The following is a 19,921-nucleotide window of genomic DNA, read 5'->3' on the forward strand; positions in this document are numbered from 1 at the left end:
TGTCTGAAATTTTTCTGTCGTACTAGGTAGTTCCTTTGCTGTTTTTTTTTTGTTGTTGTTGTTGTTGTTTTTTTTTTTTTTTTTTTTTACTAGAGAGAGAGCAAACATTTTTCAGAGTTTTTCTTGTGTGTACTCACTGGCGTTTCTTATTTGTTGTCTTCTTTGGCTCAAAGTTCAGATATGTGAGGCCAAAAGGAAACCCAAGGACCCTACCACTCTGCTGTCCTTCAGGCTTCAAGATCTCTAGTCAGTTTTTTCTCTTCATGTTTTTTGGAATCTTCTTTATATTTGTTTTTTTGAAATATAATGTCCAGGGATTTCGGTTGTTCTTGGTGTGAGAATTAGAGAAGATGCATTTACTATATCTTTCCACAAATGGAAGTCCTGCATTTATTTATTTATTTATTTATTTATTTACTTATCTTAGAGTTTATTTCTTTATTTGAAAGGCAGTGACAGGAAAAGAGAGAGAGAGAGAGAGGTCTTCCATCTACTGGTTCACTTTCCAAATGTCCACACTTTCCAAATGTCCATAACAGCCAGGTCTGGGCCAGGCTGAAGCTAGGAGCCAGGAGCTCCACACAAGTCTCCCATATGGGTTGCAGGAACTCAACTACTTAAGTTACATCCAGCCGGCGCTGTGGCTCAACAGGCTAATCCTCCACCTTGCGGCGCCGGCACACCGGGTTCTAGTCCCAGTTGGGGCGCCAGATTCGATCCCGGTGGCCCCTCTTCCAGGCCAGCTCTCTGCTGTGGCCTGGGAAGGCAGTGGAGGATGGCCCAAGTCCTTGGACCCTGCACCCGCATGGGAGACCAGGAGAAGCACCTGGCTCCTGGCTTCAGATCAGCGAGATGTGCCGGCCGCAGCAGCCATTGGAGGGTGAACCAACAGCAAAAAGGAAGACCTTCCTCTCTGTCTCTCTCTCTCACTATCCACTCTGCCTGTCAAAAAAAAAAAAAAAAAAAAAAGTTATCATCCTCTGCTTCCAAAGCACATTAGTAGAGAGCTGGATTGAAAGTGGAATAAATGCTTTGAACTTTGATTTGAACTGGTAGTTCCCGTATCAAATGTGAGTACCCCAAGTGACATCTTTGCCCACTGTGCCACATGGCTGATCCTATTTTTTTCTTCCAAAAATATTGTATTAAAATGTTATTCTTAATTTCTGAATTGTTGGCACAAGCAGGGAGTGCCTCACTCGTCGCACTCTAGTTCTAGCCTTGTTTGGAAGTCATCTTAGAGGCTGCCTTTCACAGAAGTTTTAAAAAAATGACTTCAGACAAAACTATGAGAATTTGCCACCAACATACGTACCCCAATGAAAACACTTTAAAAATCTTTTGCAAGCAGACGGAAAGTAACATGAGTTTGAAGTTCAAAGATGGAGATTGAGTGAAGAATAACACAAAGGGTAAAATATGAACAATCTGAATGAATGTTAAGTACATGAACAACAAAACAATATCCTGGGGCTGGCACTGTGGCGTAGTGAGTGAAGCCTCCACCTGCAGTGCCAGTATCCCACATGGGCACCAGTTCAAGTTCCGGCTGCTCCACTTCCAATCCAGCTCTCTGCTATGGCCTGGGAAGGCAGTGGAGGATGGCCCAAGTCCTTGGGCCCCTGCAGCCACATGGGAGACCCGGAAGAAGCTCCTGACTCCTGGTTTCGGATCGGCACAGCTCCGGCCCTTGAGGCCATTTGGAGAGTGAACCAGCTCTGCTTCTGATTCCAGCTTCCTGTTAATACGCTCGTTGGGAGGCAGTAGTGATGGCTCAAGTATTTGTGTTCCTGTGACCTACCTGTGCATTGAATTTCTGTTAAGGGTACTTGGGGAGTGAATCAATAGATGGGAGCTCTCTCTGTGACTTTCTGCCACTCACAAAAATAAATACTAAAAAGATGAGATCTTTGTTGCTCAATATATAGCTTATATAAAGGTATTTTTTAAACGTATTTATTTATTTGAAAGTTGGAGTTACACAGAGAGAGAAGGAGAGGCAGAGAGAGAGAGGTTTTCCATCCACTGGTTCACTCCCCAATTGGCTGCAATGGCCAGAGCTGTGCCGATCTGAAGTCAGGAGCCAGGAGCTTCCTCCAGGTCTCCCACATGGATGCAGGGGCCCAAGGATTTGGGCCATCTTCTACTGCTTTCCCAGGCCATAGCAGAGAGCTGGATTGGAAGTGGAGCAGCTGGGACTCTAACCAGCACCCATATGAGATGCCGGCACTGCAGGCAACGGCTTTACCTGCAACGCCACGGCGCTGGCCACTATATTCAGCTTTTTAAAAAGTCTAAAAGGTGGAATACAAAGCTTATACTGGAGCATAGCAGTGATGGCCCATATATTATCCCACTTGCTTTCACAGAATCATTTCAGATTATGAGACTGATGCGCTGCCTACTGTGCTATGGAGGCAGGCCTTCCACAGAATCATTTCAAAGCTGAGAAAATGGAAGCCTAATGAAGTTAAACCACTTGCCTAAAGCACCCAGCCATTAAGTTGAACCAAAATTTCAACTTAGACGCTTTCAAAACCATGTTGTTAATCATCATACTGTCCCATTAGTTTCCCTAAACACATCAAAGGATACCACTAAGGTATCCAGAAATATCAGTCAATTCCCATTGAGTTTGAAGAATCTATTTTAATGCCATAGAAAATCTATAAGCCTGCTTGTCATACTGACACATTCATACCAGAGAACTGTGTTTGAACACTAGCTTCATTTTGTGTCATCTGTCTTTTCAGGTAACTGACCACTGAATTCTTCTGGAAGAAGCTACAATGTTTGGTAGACTACTGTTATAGAAATTCCACGTCATCAATTGCTACCAGATACTGGTGATGCCACTGCATTTCCTGTTTGGGGGTTTGGGGATTTTTTTGTTGTTGTAGCTGTTCTTTCTTTAAAATGATTTATCGTATATTTGAAAGGCAGAATTATAGAGAGAGAGGGAGAGAGAGAAAGATAGAGAGGTCTTCCATCTGCTGGTTCACTCCCCAAATGGCCGCAATGGCTGGAGCTGGTCCAGACTGATGCCAGAAGCCAGGAGATTCTTCCAGGTCTCCCACACGGGTGCATGGGCCAAAGGATTTGAGCTATCCTCTGCTGCTTTCCCAGGCACATTAGCAGGGAGCTGGATCAGAAGCTGAACAGCCAGGAACTCAAAACAGAACTGTTGCCCATGTGGGATGCCTGCACCACAAGCGGTGGCTTAAATTTCTACAGCACAGCACCAGCCCCCAGAGGGAGATTTTGTCAAGAACTTAAGTCCTTAGTCTAAGAGCCTGGGAACAACTGAACGTTGTGAAGAACCACTTGAATGACCTAGAAAACAGATCCTCCCGCAGCAGAGTGCTGAGATGACAGCACTCCCAGTGGACATCTTGATCGCAGCATTGAGAGATCCTGAAAACCCAGGTAAGTAACACGCAGATTTCTGACTGATGTTAATTGTGAAGTAATAACATTGCCCACTTGAGGGGTAATGTGTTGCACAGCGTTGGACAACTAATCATTAACGTCTCCATCTCCAACACACACTTGGTCTTCCTCTCTGAAATCTAGCTTTTAGTAGACGACCTCGTCATCCATTTCACAGAGAAACTAGAGGTCTTCAGTTAGGAATTCCCTCAACTTCTTGAAAGTAACTCCCTTTTGGCCGCTGGTGCAGCTGTGTGGACTCCACTGGGGAAGAGCGAGGCCTCTGTGTTTCCTACTCATCTGGGAGCTGTTCAGTGGGGAAGGTAGCAATGTCCAAGAAAAAGCACCTGGTAAACTTGGGTCTCCTACAGGAGGACGATGACGAGTTCAAGGTGTTCCCTGCAATAGACCAGGCTGGTTTAGATGAAGATGAAGATGCACATGTCTGGGAGGATAACTGGGATGGTGATAACATGGAGCACGACTTCTCCAATCAGTTACGAGCTGAACTGGAGAAGCATGGTTATGAGAGAGACTCGGAACCTTCAGAAGAAATGCTGAAGTAACCTAAACTTGAATTGTTGACTAAATTCTAGCATGGAGAACTCAGGATGGAATACAAATGTGTTTATTTCATTATTTGCCTGGATTTTTTTTTTTGTTTTCATAGCACAAGAAAAATAAATAGTTTGCTCTTAAAAAAAAAAAAAAAGTAAATCCCTCTCTTGCATACTTAGCTGATTTTCTCCCCGTATTTATTTCCAAGTTTTTATTTATTTATTTGAGAGACAGAATTATAGACACAGGTAGAGAAAAGAGAAGTGGTAGGAGAAAGAGCACATCTTGTATCTTGCCTGAACACCTCTATGCATGGGGGGGGGGGGGGGGAATTGAGGCTACTTGGGAAGACTCCATGGGTATCAGGCTAGCTTGTTTATTTAAAGCAGTGTAAGTGGGCAACAGAAGTCCAAGTACAAAATGCATTTGAAAGCAGGAAGTTCATACTTACTGGCTTGTCATTTGGTACGACAGAAGCACACAGCCAGAAAACTATACTGCAGATGGAGAGAAGTCTTTCATCCACTGGTTCATTCCCCAAATGGTCACGATGGCCAGAACTGGGCTGATCTGAAGCCAGGAGCCAGGAGCTCCCACAGGCCAGCGCTAGAAGTGGATGCTTAACCTACTACCCCACAGCTCCAGCCCCTCTTCCTGTATTTTTTTTTAATCATCTTCTTCTGCTGGATCTTTCCTTGTCAACATTTAAATTTCCCAAGTGTCTCCTATCCAAAACAAACCAACAAAAAAACCCTTAAAATTGGCTTGACCCATCCCCATCTACAGGCATACCTTTCTCTTCCACCTTTTATTTATTTTAATAGCACTGTTCAGTGTTATCAGTCATTCAGGCACAGTAGTATAAGGGAAGATGAGGGCAAAATTGGGGTTGAAAAGTGAACCAATAATTGGAATCCGAAAGTTTGAAAGAAGCCACCACATACTTTTTTTGCAAACATGTTTTTACTGAGCCAATAAAGTACCAGTCATTTACCTACTACACCAAATGTACTGAAGTAGAAAAATGCAACAAGAGAAATAGTTACATCGTAAAGATCAGCACTTTACAAAAAAAGAGTTAAAACGCTTTCAGTGGAACAGCCTTGTGCTGCAGAAGATTAAGTTGCCACCTGTGATGCCAGCATCCCATATCAGAGTGTAGATTTGAGTCCTGGCTGCTCTGCTTGGCCCAAGTACTTGGGTTCCTGCCACCCACATGGGAGACCTGAATGGAGCTCCTAGTTGCTTGCTTCCATTAGGGGAGTGACCTAGCAGGTGGAAGATCTCTTTCTCTTTTCTCTCTCTGTCACTGTTTCAAATAAATCTTTAAATACACACACACACACACACAAATTTTTGGTTTCTACACATTAGCCCCTAAAACAGCATCTTGCAGTCTGTACCTAACTAGATTGTCTACATCAATTCCTACAATATTTATGGGGGCAAGAGAATAAGATGACACCAGACAGTACAGACCTCAGATATCCCAGGGAGGGGACAGGAAGAAAGTCAGTTCTTGGGACAAAGCAGTCAGCTTCATTCCCACAAGCAGGATCTTTGCAGTCATTGTGCTTCTGCACGTCTTCAACTTGGTTTCCCTCTATTGGATGTTGCATTGAGTAACCTCTCAGTTGGGTTCTACTTATAATTTGTTGTATTCAATCCAATCTTCTTATTGTACTAAATTTATCTCTCTAAAATGCACCTGAGAGGGGCCTGTATTGCGGTTGAGGGGGTTAAGCCACCACCTGCAGCACTAGCAACCCACACAGTGTAGGTTTTTCTGTCCTGGCTGCTCCACTTCCGATCCAGCTCCCTGCTAATGGGCCTGGGAAAGCTACAGAGGATGGCTCAAGTGCTTGGGCCCCTGCCACCCACGTGGGAGACCAGGAAGAAGCTACTAGCTCCTGGCTTCAGCCTGGCCCAGCCCTAGCGATTGTGGTCATTTGAGGAGTGAACCAGCAGATGGAAAAGCTCTCTCTCTCTCTCTACAAAATAAATAAATCTAAAAATAAATACATACATAAAACAAATAAATAGATAAGTGCACCTGGGAAAGCAGTGGAATATGGCCAGAGTCTTTGGTTCCCTGAGCCCTCAAAGGAGACCAGGATCGAGTTCCAGGCTGCTGGCTTCGGCCTGGCCTGGCCCTGGTCATTACAGCTATGTTGGCGAGTGAACAAGCAGATAGACGATCTCTGTCTCTCCTTCTATCTGTAACTCTGCCTTTCATATAAATAAATCTTTTTAAAGTTAATCGTGGGGCCAGCGCTATGGCACAACGGGTTAACACTATTAACAGCTATTTCCATGTCTCCCACGTGGGTGCAGGAGCCCAAGGACTTGGGCTGTCTTCTGCTGCTTTCCCAGGCACTTTAGCAGGGTGCTGGGTCCGAAGTGGAGTAGCCAGGGCTCCAACTAACCACTCAAATAGGATGCCAGCGCAGCAGGCAGACGCTTGACCTTTTATGCCACAGTGCCAGCCTGATGCTTAACACTCTTTGCAAGGCCCTTGTGGGTCTGTCCTAGCCACAGGCTTTGGGTTCCTGGAACGCCGCCATCCTGGTGCCTTGCTGTACCCTTGGCTAAGAACACTCAGGCTGCCTACAGGTAGCTCTCAAGGAGCCCCAGGTTATGTTCCTTCGCATAACAGTCAGCAGTCCGCAGAAGCAGCTTCTGCTCAACATGTCCATCTACCAGATGAACAACGTGGCAGTCACAGGCACCTGGTCCATCGCTAATTTCCCGGTCCCTTAACGAGTGCCTGCCTCAGTGTTGACCCTTAGTATGCGTGTGTTGAAGTAATGAGCACCTTCACTCTTGCACGTAGCTATTTCAGCTTTCTCCACTCCCTGTTTTGAGACTTTTAAGAGAAAAGACCTCCACTACCGCATTATTCTCAAAAAGCCTTTCTCCGGGTGAATGAATGAGCCAGCCACGCGCCGTCATTACGGGTCTCTTTAAGGCCGGAGGGGGCGGGGGTGCTGTATAGTACGGGGTTCAGGTTGTCAGTAACTCGGAGCAGTTCCAGGGACCGAGCCCAGCGAACACGTGCCGCAGGCCCCGCGCGACGAGGGCGGGCACTGGGGAGGAAGGTCCCCGGCGGCCCGAACGTGCTCGCGCCCGTGGCCGCCGCCGCCGCCGGCGCGTCCGAGCGAGCGCACGCACACCGGCTGCACCCGAGCTGCGGGAGCGCCCCGGCTCATGCGGGGACCATGGGGCGCGAGTCGCAGCTGCGGCGCGGGGCAAGGCGCGGGGCGAGCCATGCCTCGGCGGGGGCGAGCGCGGAAAGAGAGGAGAGAGGGCGGACCACGAGCTAGGTGAGGCGGGCCGACCGCGGGCTGGGAGGAAAGTGGGCGGGGTGGGGCGTGGCCGAGCGGCTCGGATTATAAACGCCCGGGCCGCGGCTGGCGAGTTTATCCTGAGCTCGCGGGCTGAGGCGTCGGCACCTGGAGTAAAGTGAGGGGCGGTGGGAGGCGGAAGGTGCAGGGCGGCGGGTTAAGCTCCCCGCTCCCCCGACAGCTGGGCCCTGCCGGCGCCCAACCCCAGTGCAACCCGATTTCCTTTGGGAACGCGCGGCCTGGCCCTCGGCGAGCGCCAAATCCCGCGTTGGCTCCGCCCCTCCACGGAGGGGCGCTCTGGGGGCGTGGCGCCTCCCTGCCTCGGCCCGCTCTCGGAAGGCGTCCGCGTCAGCCGGAGCCCGACGCGGTGACGCAGGACGTCGACGTCAGTGACGCGCAGGCCCGGGGCGCTCCTCCTTCCCTGTGTGAGTGCCGGCCCGGTTGGGGCGGGGGAGAAGAGGGAGGGCGGGGGAGGGAGAGGCGACCCGGGAGTCGTTGTGGGCCGCGGGCCGGACCGGGTCCCGGGGGCGGCGGGAACCCGGGCTGGGCGGAAGGGCTCGGCGGGCCGTTAGAGGGCCGCTGCGGCGGCCCGGTCCCCTCCCTTGCCGGACTTGCGCGCCCCGGCGTCCGGAGCCTCCGGCGCTGTGCCCACCCCGCTCCAGCTCGCGTCTCCCGACTCCAATTAGGTCAGGCTCGGAGTCCCGCGGCCGCGGCTCCGGCCCCCAACGCGCGGCGGCCACTCGGGCTCGCCTTTCTTTCTTCCCTCGCCTTCCTCTTCTCTTCCCTCACCCTCCCCCATCCCTTTCACGTTGCTGGGGTTTTGTGTGTTGTTTTTCATTTTTTTTTTTTTAATAAATTTTATGCTTTAGGGGTTTTGTTTCTCCGCCCGACCTCATGGGTGTACATTATCATGCTCCTCTTTTGTAGAGCATCCCGACGGCCATGGAGGCCGAAGAGACGATGGAATGCCTTCAGGAGTTCCCTGAACATCATAAAATGATCCTGGACCGATTGAATGAACAGCGAGAGCAGGACCGCTTTACTGACATCACCCTGATTGTGGACGGTGGGTAGGGCAGTGGGCACCGGCGCGAATCTGGGGCTTCGGTCTCTTCCCTTCCACCACCCGCCTTTTTTTTTTTAATCCACCGTCTGTGACTCCCTCCCAAAGTGTGGAGGGTGTGCGCTGGGACTGTAGGGCACTTGTCAGCGACAGCTCACGTAGGTCATGCTGCAGGAGGCCAGTCCTGCTTTCGCCACATTGTGGGGTTCATCGCATTTTAGCTACTCCTCGAGCCGGTGGAAGTGTTTTCTCCTCGCACACTTGAGTGTAAAATGATGGCGTTGGGGATTGGGAGGATGTCACAGCATGTCTGGCTAATATAGCTCCTGTGGGTGAGCCGCCTTGAGGAGTCCCCCCACTGGAGTCCCTTGGGAGAATGTGAGAGAGTCCTTTGCAGCACTCACATCGGCTTTGGGAGCCCCCAAAATAAAGTGGGTTCTTGCCAGAATTAGGAGTTGTCATTATAATGAGGGTAAGTCCTGCATGGTACCTTTTCTGTTTAGGGAAGGTAAGCTTTGTGAGGCAAGGTCTTGTTTATTACAGGTCTGTCACAAGTTAAACTAACAAATACTAGGCACATTAAAATATTTCCTACCACAGATACATCCAGCTTTGGCTTATTGTATGGTTTTTTCCTTCTTTCCAAATGATGTATGACGTTTTATGGTTTTTTTATTTTTGTATATAGCAGTATGGTATACTTCTTATTAGTTAATTGAAGATAGCGGAAAGTGTTAGACTGCTTACCTAAACTGGCCTTTGGAAGACTGACTTTATAAAGCTTTTGAAGTAAAGATTTGGTTTTGCATCTAATTAAGATTAAAATCTGCCAAGATACCTGCCAAGAATATTTTTACTTTAGTTCAATAATTTATGTAGGTACTATGAAGAAAGATCTATTTTGCTTGATGTAATCTTCTGGGTTATAGTTTTACATTTGATTTTTGAGTATATGTTTGATTTTCTTTTTTTTTTTTTTTTAATGTAGGACACCATTTTAAGGCTCACAAGGCTGTTTTGGCTGCTTGCAGTAAGTTCTTCTACAAATTCTTTCAGGAGTTTACTCAGGAACCTTTGGTGGAGATAGAAGGTAAATGCAATACTTAGTACACATAGCTGGCTCTTTAAGTTTTAAGGCAGTTAATTTGTGAGCATACAGTGGGAGACAGGCATCAGTAGTTCCTAGTAGGTGACTAGATAAATTATTCTTTTGCTACCTGAAAGAGTTCTTAGTTGTAGTAAAGTGCTTGGTAGGATGATCTGCTAGGAAAAAGTCTTAGATGGTAGATGTTGGTGTCTAAAAGGAATTCTTGTCATTGCTGAAACCAGTGGTCACTCTTTCTTGAAAACATGCACTAAAAGTGAGTTATAGTCTTTGTTTGGTGGGCTTGTGGTTCAGATTGGTGGGTGTGCTGCAGGTTACAGGAGAGGCCTCTGATGGCGCAGTAAGGCAGTGTGACTTGGACTGCTATAATATGGAAGAGGCAAAGGGAGATGAGCCTAAGTTGCATTCAGAGGAAATTCTAGTCAGGTTGCAGAATGAGGTGGAAGGGATCATCCACTAGGTATTACCTTGAAATGAAAGGTGATTTTTGTACTTGGCTCTTTTAACAATAGCTAGCCAAATGCAAGGCTTTGTGCTCTGTAGTTTATGTCTGTCATCTGAGGCTCATAGCAATCTTTTGGGAAGTTAAGTGGTGGTATTTTCCAATTTACACATCAAGGAACAGATTCCAAAAGGATACTTTGCCCAAGGTTGCTCAGCTAGTGAGGAATTCAGTTTGTGCTCTTCATTACCATGCCTTTGTGCTTTGCTACTAAATGCTTCTCCCACCACCACCATCAAATTCAAAGAGTAGGAAATAATTCTATTTGCCTGCATGAGTACAGAATTTTAGCTTCTTCCAGAGTTACTCAATTTTGGTTTGTATCTCTTTTCACTGTGTACATATTCTTTGTTATGAACACGTTGCCTAGAAACACTATTCCCTTGGAAAAATTTGGTGCCTAGGGAAGTAAAGAAAACAAAGAGTTAAGAATATCTTTATTTTGTTATATTTCATTGTAGCCTTCCAGCTGATATATCTGCAACTAGATTATCTCTTGGTGATCTGATGGACAAAGCACAGGCATAATAGAAATAAACAAAGCTTATTAAAGTGAGAGTCTAACTGCATAGATGGTATTGGTTTTTACTATAAGGCAAGACTCCATCAATTCATTCACCTGTGGCTTACTAGAATATCCCTTACCAGGTTACTTTACCTCAGTTGCATATTTATCTCCTCATCTTAAGAGTTAATAGGCTGATAATCATTAATTGGAATAACATTTAGAATGCCTCATTAATGGGAGCTTATCTCATTGAATACCTGCTATATGTTATGTGTTATGCCAGACTCCAGAAATGAATTGGTGAGGTACCTTTTAGAACCTATTTAATAGTGGGTTAAGAAAAGACTGCAGAAAGTGTCGTAGAGACGTCCTAAGGAATAGTATTACTGAGAAAGGAGAAGGAAAGGTTTAGTCTGCCTTGAAGAGAGAAAACATTTTGAAGAGAAATTTGCTTCTGAGTAGAATAAAAGTTAAGGGGAAAAAAAAAAGCTCATATTGGGATTTTCTCTTATGTCTCAATACTTCTGACCTGCTATGTCATAGTAAAGCACATACAAGCCCAAGGAAGTTAAATGGTAAAACACTTTTTGTCATTTGGCCACATTCAGGTTTAAAGAATTCATTTGATTCAGTGTCTTATGCCCTTCACTTTGGGATAACTGTCTAGAGAGATCCCTGGCTTCAGAGAAAGCTCTGGGTGTATAATTTAAAAACTTTAGTTCTAGTCCTGCATTACTGTTTGTTGGTTTTGTGACTTTGGACATCTTAGCATCTTCTTACTTTTTTTTTTGTCTGTAAAATATGTTGAGTTTTTGATTATATCATAGATGTTTTGAATATCGTGGGAGTGAGGGCTGTTAAAATCTTCTGGAGAATGATTTTTTAAAAAAATTTTTGATTTTGTGTGTTTTAGCAGACAATCAACCTCGTTAGGTTCAACTTGCCCAATGTGGGCTATGGGTCAGATTCTGATTTAGTATTCAGAATCTTTGTAATGCTGTTCAGGTCCCATGTGTACCACCTTAGGACATGGGAGTCATAGCAATTCTCAAAGCCTGTGTTACACTGTCATTGGTCAGTTCTGCCAGTATAGCTCTATGGTGAGCTCGAGATTACATACACAAATTTCCACAATTTCCTCTATATTCAGGCTCCCAGGACCTTCTCAGGGTTCTCTGCCTAGAAACCTGAGGTTTTAGTCTGTGATGTTGTACCTTTCTGCAGATGGACAAAGTAATGAGAGACAAAAAGTAGAAGGAAAAAAAAAAAACATGAATTCCCTTCATACTTTTCAGATCACAGTCTCCTAGTTCCCTTGTCAGATGGAAGTTTTAGGTGTTGGCCACCATCCACAGGCAGCCTCAGAAGTGAGGCTTGTCTTGAGGCAGAGCTAAAAGAAGAAAATTTAGTTATCTCCCTGCCACTCTGGGCCATTCCCCTACACTCACCATCTTCTTTCCTGGTTCTGTAGCCAAAAAGAGTTCCTCCTGGAGCTTTTTTCTGTCTCCACCCACTGCTCAGTTTTGGGATTTGGGCTCTGCTGAAGTCTAAACTGGGACATGTGGAAGAAAAAAAAAAAATAAAAACCAGGAAACTCACTGTTTGAGTTTTGATTTTTCTCTCCCTAGTCTGCTTTGTTTACTTTTCAGAATCCTTGTGTATTTGCTTTGTATATTCTCCCCAGGATTTTTAGCTCTAATTAGCAGACAAGATGGATGGAGTCTGTGGTTTTTTGTTTCATTTTGTTTTGTTTTTAAAGATTTTATTTATTTGAAGGTCAGAGTTACCGAGAAAGGGAGACACAGAGAGAAAAGGAGAAAGATCTTCCATCCACTGGTTCACTCCCCAGTGGCTGTAATGGCTGGGGCCTGGGCCAGCCTGAAGCCAGGAGCTCCATCCTGGTCTCCTATGTGGGTGCAAGAATTTTAAGCACATGGACTATCTTCCACTGCTTTCCTAGGTACATTAGCAGGGAGCTGGATCGGAAATAGAGCAGCTGGGTCTTGAACCAGTGCCCAAATGGGATACTGGCATCATAGACAATGACCTAACCCTCTGTGCCACAACACCAGCCTGAGGATGGAGCCTGCTTTCTCTAGCCTAGCCAGAACTGAAACCCCTGTTTGTAAAATATGAATAGTGACTTATAGATGTACAGTAAATTTGAGCAGTACTGCCCTAAGACAGTTACAGTGTGCAGTTAATGTTGAGGCAATAGGTGGAGCTGGGCCAGTCTGAAGCCAGGAGCCAGGAGCTTTCTTTGGTTCTCCTACTTGGGTGCAAAGGCCTAAGCACTTGGACCATCCTCCGCTGCTTTCTCAGGCCATAAGCAGAGAGCTGGATTGGAAGGCAACTGTCCAGTACACAAACTGGCACCCATATGGGATGCTGGCACTGTAGGCAGAAGCTTAGCCTGCTGTGCCACAGTGCTGGCCCCTTGTGTTATTTCTTAATATTCAGATTGCTTTGAAACATTTTAAAGATGAGCACTGAGCCTCAGAGGTTCTGACTTGCCCAAAAATCACACACTTGATTCAAGAGGTAAGATTAAAACTCTAAATTTCTGTCTCCTTGAATGGTATCCTTTGTACAAATATAGGGTGCTGATTTGAGTATTACATGGATACTCAATAATCCTATGTTGTTGCTCAGAAGCCTCACTTAGGTGTTTAAAGTGGATGATTTGTAGTTGTACATGTTGTATACAATTTGGACTTAGGCGTTGCTTGATCTAAAATGTATATAAAAATAATTTTGTCTTCCTGTTAATAGTTTTTTATTGCCTTGCATCAGTAGATTGAAAGGATAATGCATAGCATTAAGGTGCGCAAAGAAATAGAGTATCACTTTGGAATTTTTTTTTTTAAAGATTTATTTACTTATTTGAAAGAGTTAAAGAGAGATGAGGGATCTGCTGGTTCACTCCCCTAATGGCCACAATGGCAAGGGTTGCACCAGATCAACACCAGGTCGCAGGAGCTTCTGGGTCTCCCATGTGGGTGCAGGGGCCATCTTCCATTGCTTTCCCAGGCCCTTAGCAGAGAGCTGGATTGGAAGTGGAGCAGCCAGGACTCGAACTGGTACCTGTTATGGTGTTAAAGACAGCAGCTTTACCTGCTATGTCACAGTGCTGGCCCTGCAATTGAATTTTAAATAAGATTTACAGAAAAGTTAGAACCATAGAATCTTAATTTTGAAAGTAACTTAAGCATTCATTTCTTTCTGCTTTGTGTGCCTGCATTGTAGGAGACACTGTTAGGTACTGTGAAGTGAGTGTACAGTTCAAAATTTCCTTCAAGTAGCTTACAGCGAGAGATGTCTGAATTATAATTATCAACACAGGTATAGAGTTGAGCCCAGGGAAGTGTTAAAGAGAGTTTCATTTTTAAACCATGAAGAAGCAGAATCTGAACAGACTTGTAACTACTGTGGAGTTGAAGCAGTTCATGAAGGCCTTGCAAAGAAAAGCCCAGGATCAGATGCCATCACTCACTAGTGAATTCAGCTAAACATTTAAATAATTAACACCAATTTTTTTTTTTTTAATTTTGTTTGTTTATTTGAAAGAGTTACAAAGAGAGAGTCTCCTATCCACTGGTTCACTTCCCAAATGGCCGTTAACTGCTGGAGTCGGGCTGGTCTGAAGCTAGGAGCCAGGAGCTTCTTCCAGGTCTCCCATGCGGGTGCAGGGGCCCAAGGACTTGGGTCATCTTTTACTGCTTTCCAAGCCATAGCACAGAGCTGGGTCGAAAGTGGAGCAGCTGGGACTAGAATTAGTGCTCATCTGGAATGCCAGCACTGCAGGCAGCAACTTACCTGCTATGCACAACACTGGCCCCTAACACCAATTCTTGTCACATTCTTCTCAAAAAGTAGAAGAGAGAGGAACATTTCCAAATTGATTTGAGCCCAGCATTACCCTGACACTGAAGTAAGACATTAAAGATCTCCCCTCCCCTCCGCTCCCCTCCCCTCCCCTCTCCCTTTTCTCCTCTCCTCTCCTCTCCTCTCCTCTCCTCTCCTCTCTTCTCCTCTCCTCTCCTCTCCTCTCCCTCTCTCCCTCTCTCTCTCTCTCTCTCTCTCTCTCACACACACACACACATGCACAACTATAGGCCAGTATTCCTGAGAAATATAGATGCAAAAATCCTCAAGAAGGGGTGGGTATTTGGCGCAGTAGTTTTTTGTTTGTTTGTTTTTTAAGATTTACTTATTTATTTGAAAGAGTTACACAGAGAGAGAAGGAGAGGCACAGAGAGAGAGGTCGTCCATCCGCTGGTTCACTCCCCAGTTGGCTTCAGTGTCCAGAGCTGTGCTGATCAGAAGCCAGGAGCTTCCTCCGGGTCTTCTCATGCAAGTGTAGGGGTCCAAGCACTTGGTCCATCTTCTGCTTTCCCAGGCTATAGCAGAGAGCTGGATTGGAAGTGGAGCAGTGCCCATATGGGATGCTGGCACTGCAGGTGGCGGCTTTACCTGCTGTGCCACATTGCTGGCCCCGGCACAGTAGTTAAGATACCACTTGGGATGCTTCATTTTGTATTAGGATGCCTGTGTTCAGGTCCAGTTCAAGTTCTGATCCAGCTTCCTGCTAGTGGGAGGCAGCAGATGATGTCTCAAGTACTTGGTTCCCCGCCACTCACCTGGTAGACACAGATTGAGTTCTGGGCTCCTGGGTTTAGTCTAGCCCAGCCCTGGCTGTTGTGGGCATTTGGAGAATGAACCAGTAAATGGAAGATCTCTCTTCGTCTGTGTCTCTCTGCCTGTTAAATAAAATGAAAAAAAAAAAATTCCTCAACAAAATACTGTCAAATGGAATTCAACAGCATGTTTAAAAGATCGCACACGATCAAATGAGATTTATTTTTGGGATGCAAGAATAGTTGAACATATAAAAATCAATGTGATACACTACATTGGCAGAATAAAGGGTAAATATCACATGATCATCTTAACACATAAAGTAAAAAACCTTGGACAAAATGTATTATTTCATAGATATGACATCAGAAGTTCAGACAGCTAAAAAATAGACAAATGGTAATGTTATATCAAGGTAGAAAGCTTTTGCACAGCGAAGGAAAAAATTTACAATGAAAAGGCAACATACAGAGTAGGAGAAAATATCCATAGCAAATAATTAAGGAGTTAATCCTCAAAAAATGACTATAACTCATAGTCAAACAAAAAGAACCTAATTACACCATTGAAAAATAAGCTAAGAACTTGAGTAGACATTTCTCCATTCTACAAATGGCCAACAGGTATATGAAAAACTGCTAAACATAACTAGGCATGGGAAGTGCAAATCAGAACCACAATTAAATGGCACTTCACACCTGTCAGGATGACTATTACTGAGAAAATAGAAGACAAATATAGGTGAGAATGTAGAGAAATTGAAACCCTTGCACAGACTCTTGGTGTGAGTGCATGAGGCTATTACAGAAAGAGTATGGACAGTCCTTAAAATTTTGTAAGTAGAAATACCCTATGATCTAGCAGACATATTTCTGGGCATTTATCCCAAAGAACTGAAATCAGGTTCTCAAAGAAGTATTAGTCCTCCTGTGTGTGTTGCAGCTCAGTAGCCAAGATGTGGAAACAACCTAAATGTCCATCAACAGATGAAGGGAGAAGGAAAACATGATATATGAAGGGTCCTCAAAGTTCCTGGAGCACAATATGTTATGAAACAGCTATATATAGATCTCAGAATTAATTTCAAGTCTCCCATGTGGGTGCAGGGGCCCAACCACTTGGGCCATTTTCTGCTTTCCCAGGCCATAGCAGAGAGCTGGATTGGAAGAGGGTCATCCAGGACTCAAACTTGGGCCCACCTGGGATGCTGGCTCCACAGGCAGAGGCTTAGCCTGCTATGCCACAGCATTCAGAATTAATTCTTCTTTCCATACACTTTTTTGAGGTGTTCATTGTATGCAGGTCATGGAAAAATTGAAGTGAATGTTTTGGTACAAAAAAAATTTTTTTTGAGATTTATGTATATTTTTTTCCATAATCATTTTCATGAGCCTTTTTAAGATCTTGTATGCATCAATTTCAGAAGTTTTGAAAAAGATTTATTTTATTTATTTGAAAGGCAACATTACTGAGTGAGAGAGAGATCTACTTGTTTACTCTCTAAATGGCTGTGATAGTCAGGGCTAGGCCAGGCTGAAGCCAGGAGTTCCATCAGTATCTCATGTGGGTAGCAAGGATCCTAGTACTTGGACCACCTTCTGCTGCCTCTCCAGGCACATTAGCAGGGAGGTAGATTGGAAATGGAACAGTCTGGACATGAACCAACATTCCAGTGTGGGATCTGGTGGCACAGGCAGTGGCCTAACCCACTGTGCCACCTGGCTGGCCTTCAAAAAATGTTCTGCACCAAAATAAACTTATCTTTTAATTCCAATTTACACAAAACTTTTCTAAATACCCTTTTAGGATACTTCAGCCTTTAAAAGGTGGATAATTTTGCCATATGTGACAAATTGAAACTTGAGGGGCCTGGCATTGTGGCACAGCAGGTTAAAGCCACAACTTGCTGTGCTGACATCACATATACATGCCAGTTCTGGGCTCAGCTCTCCACTTCCAATCTGGCTCTCTGCTAATGCGCCTGGGAGGGCAGCAGAGGATGGCCCAAGTCTTTGGGCCCCATTCCCACATGGAAGACCTGGAAAAAGCTGCTGGCTTCTGGCTTTGGCCTGGCCAAGCCCCCGGTCATAGTGGCCATTTGGGGAGTGAACCAGTAGATGGGAGATCTCTTTATCTTTTTTTTTTTAAAGATTTATTTATGCCGGTGCCGCGGCTCAATAGGCTAATCCTCCGCCTGCGGTGCCAGCACCCTGAGTTCTAGTCCCGGTCAGGGCGCTGGATTCTGGTTGCCCCTCTTCCAGGCCAGCTCTCTGCTATGGCCCGGGAGTGCAGTGGAGGATGACCGAAGTCCTTGGGCCCTGCACCCGCATGGGAGAGCAGGAGAAGCACCTGGCTCCTGCCTTCGAATCAGCGCGATGCGCTGGCCGCAGCACAGCGGCCATTGGAGGGTGAACCAACGGCAAAAGGAAGACCTTTCTCTCTGTCTCTCTCTCACTGTCCACTCTGCCTGTCAAGAAAAAAGATTTATTTTACTTGAAAGTCACAGTTACACGTAGAGAGAGAGAAAGGTCTTTTATCCACTGGTTTAGTCCCCAGATGGCCACAATGGCCAGAGCTGTGCTGGTCCAGAGCCAGGAGCTTCTTCAAAGTCTCCCACGTGGGTGCAGGGGCCCAAGGACTTGGGCCATCTTATTGCTTTCCCAGGCCATAGCAGAGAGCTGAATCCGAAGTGGAGCAGCCAGATCTCAAACCAGCGCCGATATGGGATGCTGGCACTGCAGGCAGCGGCTTCGCCCACTACACCACAGCATCGGCCCCACTCTGCCTTTCAAATAAATAAATCCATTAACAAAAAAAAGGAAGAGGAACCTTGAGTACATTACACTAAGTGAAATAAGCCAGAAAGACCAATACTATATATTTCTACTTAGATATTTAAAAATTGATAGAATCATGGAGTGGAATAAAGATTAGCAGTGGCTAGGGGTAGGAAAAATGGGCAGTTAACAATTGATAGGCCCAATGTTTCAGTCAAGCAAGATGCGCACTCTAGCAATTTGTACACCAGTGTACCCAAAGTCAGCAGTAATATACTCCTAAAAATTTATTAAAAAGAATAGAGCTCAATTATTTTTTTTTTTACTACAATAAAATACATGTTTCATTGGAGATGTGGCATCAGAGTTGGGCCTTCAAAGATTGTAGTTGCTCAGCATTCAGGAAGGAGGGTAAGTACTATTAAAGCATGGAATTTGTTAGAGAATACAGAGTTTAAGGAATAATGTGTAGTTTGGAATTCATCTGGTTTAAAATTTAAAATGTTAAGTAGAAAAATAATATGAAGGACCTTGAAATAAAGACAAAGAGGCAGCACACTTTATTTACTAAGCTATGGAAAGCCTTGAAGATTTTAGAGCTGAGTTGACACAGCTGTAATCTCTCTGGCAAGAAATGTAGCATGTCCAACATGTACTATGAATAATAGATATTACAGTTCTTTAAGATTAGTTTCAGAAATTTTTGGGAAAGATCTTATAAAGTAGTATGCTAGGTGGTGTTGAAATTTGGTTACAATGTTATTATACAATTAATGAATTTTTCTGGGAAATAATTTGCGAAAATGACATGCACTAATCAAGTTCCTAGCATCGGACTTTTTTTCCTTGCTGAATGTTTTAGGCTTTGAATTAATGTGAATACATGCTAAAGTACATCTTCTTTACAGGTGTTAGTAAAATGGCCTTTCGTCATTTAATTGAGTTCACTTATACAGCAAAATTAATGATACAAGGAGAAGAGGAAGCCAATGATGTGTGGAAAGCAGCAGAGTTTCTACAAATGCTGGAAGCTATCAAAGCCCTTGAAGTCAGGTAATTATTTCTTTTAAGATTTATTCATTTGAAAGGCAGAGTGACAGAAGAGAAATGGAAGATCTTCCATCTGCTGGTTCACTTTCCAAATGCCCACAACAGCCAGGGCTGGGACCAGACCAAAGCCAGGGCTTGGAATTCCATCCAGTTCTTCCACATGTGTGACAGGGACCCAGGTACTTTGAGACATCTGCTGCCTTCTCAGACACATTAAAAAGAAATTGAAGTAGTAGCAGAGTTGCCAGGACATAAACCAGCACTCTGATATGGGATATGAGCATCACAGTTGGTGACTTTTAATAATGCTATGCCACAACATGCACCCCTATTCATTCCTTCCTCCCTCCCTCCTTCCCTTCATTTTTAAAGGTAGGCAGAGATTGTGTGTCATGCCATGAAGATCTGACATTTTGAAATTAAGACTAAGGATCTGTAAAATTTTTCTGGGTACTTGCTGTTATTTCACTTGCATTTGATTTCTTGTTCTTGTTTAAAAATGGCGAAGATTAAAGCAAGAAGCATTTTTGTTATCTAATATTCTTTAAGGTGATTACCTTGGTATCTCTGTAAACTGTTTTTGTTGAATTCAAGTTGCTAATTATTTGTACCAAACCTCGTTAGCCAAACCTTTTGTAGAATAAAGATTGACATGACATTGTTTAAAAATAAGTAAGGAAATTGGTGAAATGAAATAGATAGGTCGGGTGAGAGATAATCAGTCAACTTAGAAATATAAGTAAGATGCTAGGTGTGCTGTATCTAGCTTAGTTCTGAAGCACTTCTGCAGAAGAAACAAAAATTACTCTATTACAACATTTGTTGTGAGAACTGATCAATTGCTAAGGAGCCATTCTTGGTATTAAAAAATTTCTCCTAGGCCGGCGCCGTAGCTCAACAGGCTAATCCTCCGCCTAGCGGCGCCGGCACACCAGGTTCTAGTCCCG

At 44.7% G+C, this 19,921-nt stretch overlaps 2 protein-coding genes across 8 annotated transcripts in view; both read left to right on the top strand.

Annotated features, from left to right (window-relative positions):
• Positions 1-3,758: 3,758 nt before the first annotated feature.
• Positions 3,759-3,995, top strand: LOC133774269 (26S proteasome complex subunit SEM1-like). Its single transcript, XM_062211929.1, has one exon. It carries the CDS (start codon positions 3,759-3,761, stop codon positions 3,993-3,995), a length of 237 nt encoding a protein of 78 aa, XP_062067913.1.
• A 3,230-nt stretch (positions 3,996-7,225) lies between these two features.
• ZNF131 (zinc finger protein 131) overlaps positions 7,226-19,921 on the top strand; it is a 36,109-nt gene continuing 23,413 nt past the window's right edge. The window contains exons 1-4 of one of the 7 annotated variants that reach the window (XM_062211751.1): positions 7,226-7,310; positions 8,259-8,397; positions 9,383-9,484; positions 18,833-18,977. In XM_062211751.1, the coding sequence (XP_062067735.1) occupies positions 8,274-8,397; positions 9,383-9,484; positions 18,833-18,977 (371 nt within the window). In that variant the 5' untranslated portion in view covers positions 7,226-7,310; positions 8,259-8,273. The other 6 variants (XM_062211750.1, XM_062211752.1, XM_062211749.1 and 3 more) reach the window with 6 other exon arrangements.

This window comes from Lepus europaeus, chromosome 15 (genome assembly GCF_033115175.1).
Source record: "Lepus europaeus isolate LE1 chromosome 15, mLepTim1.pri, whole genome shotgun sequence".
Taxonomy (NCBI): domain Eukaryota; kingdom Metazoa; phylum Chordata; class Mammalia; order Lagomorpha; family Leporidae; genus Lepus; species Lepus europaeus.

Bases quoted from the DNA above. Each gene is read 5' to 3' on its own strand.
- LOC133774269 (XM_062211929.1), top strand. From the start codon at position 3,759: ATGTCCAAGAAAAAGCACCTGGTAAACTTGGGTCTCCTACAGGAGGAC.